This window comes from Nematolebias whitei, chromosome 23, assembly GCF_014905685.2.
Source record: "Nematolebias whitei isolate Nwh7 chromosome 23, NemWhi1, whole genome shotgun sequence".
Taxonomy (NCBI): domain Eukaryota; kingdom Metazoa; phylum Chordata; class Actinopteri; order Cyprinodontiformes; family Rivulidae; genus Nematolebias; species Nematolebias whitei.
In genome coordinates this window covers 17,032,935-17,036,882 of record NC_056520.1, presented here as the reverse complement: position 1 = coordinate 17,036,882, position 3,948 = coordinate 17,032,935, and the positions used below count along the sequence as shown (strand labels likewise).

The window sequence follows — 3,948 nt, the reverse complement described above, 5'->3', positions numbered from 1 at the left end:
TCTACCAGTGTGTCCAACACTGTGTCCACCACTGTGTCCATCACTGTGTCCACCACTGTGTCCACCACTGTGTCCACCACTGTGTCTACCAGTGTGTCCAACACTGTGTCCACCACTGTGTCCACCACTGTGTCCACAACTGTGTCCATAACTGTGTCTACCAGTGTGTCCAACACTGTGTCCATCACTGTGTCTACCAGTGTGTCCAACACTGTGTCCATCACTGTGTCTACCAGTGTGTCCAACACTGTGTCCAACACTGTGTCCACCACTGTGTCCATCACTGTGTCTACCAGTGTGTCCAACACTGTGTCCACCACTGTGTCCACCACTGTGTCTACCAGTGTGTCCAACACTGTGTCCACCACTGTGTCCATCACTGTGTCTACCAGTGTGTCCAACACTGTGTCCACCACTGTGTCCACCGCTGTGTCCAACACTGTGTCTACCAGTGTGTCCAACACTGTGTCCACCAGTGTGTCCACCAGTGTGTCCATCACTGATTCCATCATTGTGTCAATCACTGTGTCCACCAGTGTGTCCACCAGTGTGTTTGTGTCCACCAGTGTGTTCACCAATGTGTCTATAACTGTGTCCATCACTGTGTCCATCACTGTTGTCATCACGCTTTGTTAAAATCAGGTCTCTCTTGTAAATGAGTCCTCCATGCTCAATCAGACTAACCTGTCTAAATAAAGGTTGAATGAATGTAATAAACCACAGAACAAGCATTGACAAGACTCTCAGTTTGATGGTTCCATTTTGTTTTTTGTGTGTTTTAACAACTTGTGAACGTGTTTGCAGGAGTTTGTGGATGTCAGCCCCCCGCAGAGAAACTGGAAGGGCATCGCCATCTCCCTGCTGGTGATCGTGGTTGTCTGCTCACTCATCACCCTGTCGGTCGTCGTCCTCACGCCCAGTACGTCAAAACACTTTCAACATAATTTATAAGAATGAACTGCTTGCTCAGCAGGTGACCAGAATCAGTCGGATTTCAACTTTATTGATTGATCCAACACTCAAAAATACAGTGGTGCTTGAAAGTTTGTGAACTCTGTAGAATTTTCCATATTTCTGTATAAATATGACCTAAAACGTCATCAGATTTTCACACAAGTCCTACTACTGCTCTCTACTTTTAGGGCTTGTCTGAAAATCTGATGATGTTTTAGGTCATATATGGAAAACTCTAAAAGGTTCACAAACTTTCAAGCACTACTGTACATTATTTTTCTTGGTCATGAACAGACATGGCTACATGTGTCTAGCTTTAGCTATGGTTACTGCATTTATATGCCCTAATTTCATTTTTTGGTAGGTCATTGTCTCTATAATGGCTGTTTTAGTGTGAAAATTGTAATTTGTTATTATATACATTATATAGTAGCTGAGATAGAATCTCCATTTTCCATTCTCCTGGATGGCTTTGTCTACGAACTACTAAATATAAGTAAATCTTGAATTAGCAAAACATTCAGCTCCAATGGGAAAAGTGAGCTGTAACTTTTGGTTTTTGTGACTTTTGTACTTTTTGAATTACAGTAATCCCTCGTTTATTGCGTATAATGAAGCCCCGCAATAAGTGAAACACCATAAAGTAGAAATAGTAGTACAAGTAGTAAGTAATTGTTTATTTTAGTTTATATATAGTGTAGTGTGTTTATATACATATTTATGTGTGTGTGTGTGTGTATATATATATATATTTTTTTTTTTTTTGAGAAAATTCAAGGATTTTAAGTGCGCCTTATAGTCTAAAAAATATGGTATATACCACCATGTTTTAAACCCTTCACACACACTTGCAATATTCTAAACAATGTTTCTGAACTCTAAACACTCTAAAAGAGCACAGCATGTCATGATCTCTGCCACCTGCCAGCGCTCTCGGCCACGCCCACTTCTCCGCTGCAAAGCAGAGATCTGACACGCTGCAGAAGGAAGCTTCTCCTGCAGCTGTGGGCTGCACAAAGGTGCAGCAGGTGCTAAATAACTTAAAATAAATTATTTTAAATAAAAGTTCCATGCCGATCTTGTAGCTCATCCATTAATCAGCCAATTGTGTGTCATGTCCATTCTTATTTTGAAAAATTGCGATAGAGCGAGTCTGGGAAAAATGAACCGCGACGTAGTGAGGGACTACTGTATTAAACTTTATGAACAAAATCTTCCCCCAAAACATACAATGAGATTGAAATCCCTACAAAAACATTGTTCCTTTTTAAATCCGCTTCAGCAAAGTTGCTTTATTTTTGCCTTCTTAGCATTAGCTTCTTAGCTTCTTTGCTTTTTATTAATTCTTCAGTTATTATTATTAGTGTATTGTGTATATATATATATATATATATATATTTTTTTTTTTTCTCTTTAATTTACTCATTTATTGTTGTTGTTGTTAAGCACTTTGATAACAGGTTCTGTTTTAAATGTGCTCTATAAATAAAGTTGACTTGACTTGACTTTAGATTTTGCTTCTTGTAATCTTTAGCTAAGTATTTATTAATTTTAGCTTTTAGCTACTGTTTTGCTTTTTTTCAGGTTTTGTTCTGGTTGTTTTAAATATACCAGTTCATTCTTCAACAAACCACCAAATTCATACAGGACTCTGAGTTCACGTTGAATTTTCTTAAAAAGCTCCATTTTTCTAAATTTCGATAGCTCAGAATTGGTGTCTTTGAGCATTACTCGAATTTGAAAATTAAATAAAATAAAAAATCTGGTGGTTTTTGATGGCTGATTTCTGGAAATGATTTTGGGGACGTTGCGTTTGGACCGAGTCTCAGCTCTTCGGCTCGTGTTCTTCTTCGTGATACTCCGTCTTAATAAACAAGATGTCTTTGTTCCTTGTGGAAACAGCTGAACTTCCTGAAAGCAGCAAGTCTAAGCTGAGTGTGGAAGATCTGTACAAACCCGAGTTCAGCCCTCATGACCCCGAGGCCAAGTGGATCAGCGGTGAGTACTCTACGTAGCTTTTTATGGCCCGCCGCCAGTTTGTTTCCAGAATATCTGATGAACCACTGGACTGATTTGATGAAGCTCTCAGGATAAAATCAGTTGTAGTCCTTTTGAAAACAAACCAATTCAAGATGGCCGCCACAGCTAAATGACCATAGAAATCCCCAAAATATATAATTTGATTAATTTTACAGATTGTGTGCTAAAATCCATTGCTTAGAGTCATTCACAACACATACTCCAACATACTTCTACTTTGTTTCTGAGACCTTTGCTTAAAACTTCAGTAATTACAGTTGGGGTAAGACCTTTTTGTCTGTTAGCAAAATACACCATGAACGGCACAAGAGATTTTAACAAAACTTTTTTACAATAATGAACAGATATTCATCTACAGCTAATTAACTTTTGGAGCAGATTCGATTTAAGATGGCCACCACAGCTCATCGACCTCATCCAACACAGAACTGGCCACAACTTGGTCAGTTTTACAGGAGTTGAGTTTAAAATATGTGTGGTGATCTTAGATTACTACACATGTATGGAAATCTCAGATATAAATCTTGAGATGGATTAAGATTTTTTTGTAAGAATACATTTTTGTGCCTCCAATGAACGGTTCAGTAAAAACACTGATAATCATAAAATTATAAGACACAGCGAACATAGTTTCTGCACTTCTTTATTGCCTAGAAGAAAATCCAGATTATACGTGCAATACTAGTTCATGTTTTTTCACTGTGACACAAATAAGTGGGATTTTAATCCAGATTAGAGTAAATGCTCTGCAGATGACGAGGTAGTAGTTTTCTATAGAGATGAGGGACATTACATAAAGTTCTGTGTTTATTTACAAGAAGGAGCTAATTAATAGCAGAAGCAAGAGCTCGATAGAAATATTGTATATATAGTATATTGTGTGTATGTGTATATATATATATATATATATATATATATATATATATATATATATATATATATATATATATATGT

At 37.5% G+C, this 3,948-nt stretch overlaps 1 protein-coding gene across 1 annotated transcript in view; it reads left to right on the top strand.

The window, feature by feature from the left end:
- The window catches only part of LOC119429081 (inactive dipeptidyl peptidase 10), a 142,578-nt gene that overhangs the window by 52,227 nt on the left and 86,403 nt on the right, over positions 1 to 3,948 (top strand). Inside the window, exons 2-3 of the mRNA XM_037696798.1 lie at positions 805 to 919; positions 2,857 to 2,952. Of these exons, the coding sequence (XP_037552726.1) occupies positions 805 to 919; positions 2,857 to 2,952 (211 nt within the window). The remainder of the gene's footprint in view (positions 1 to 804; positions 920 to 2,856; positions 2,953 to 3,948) is intronic.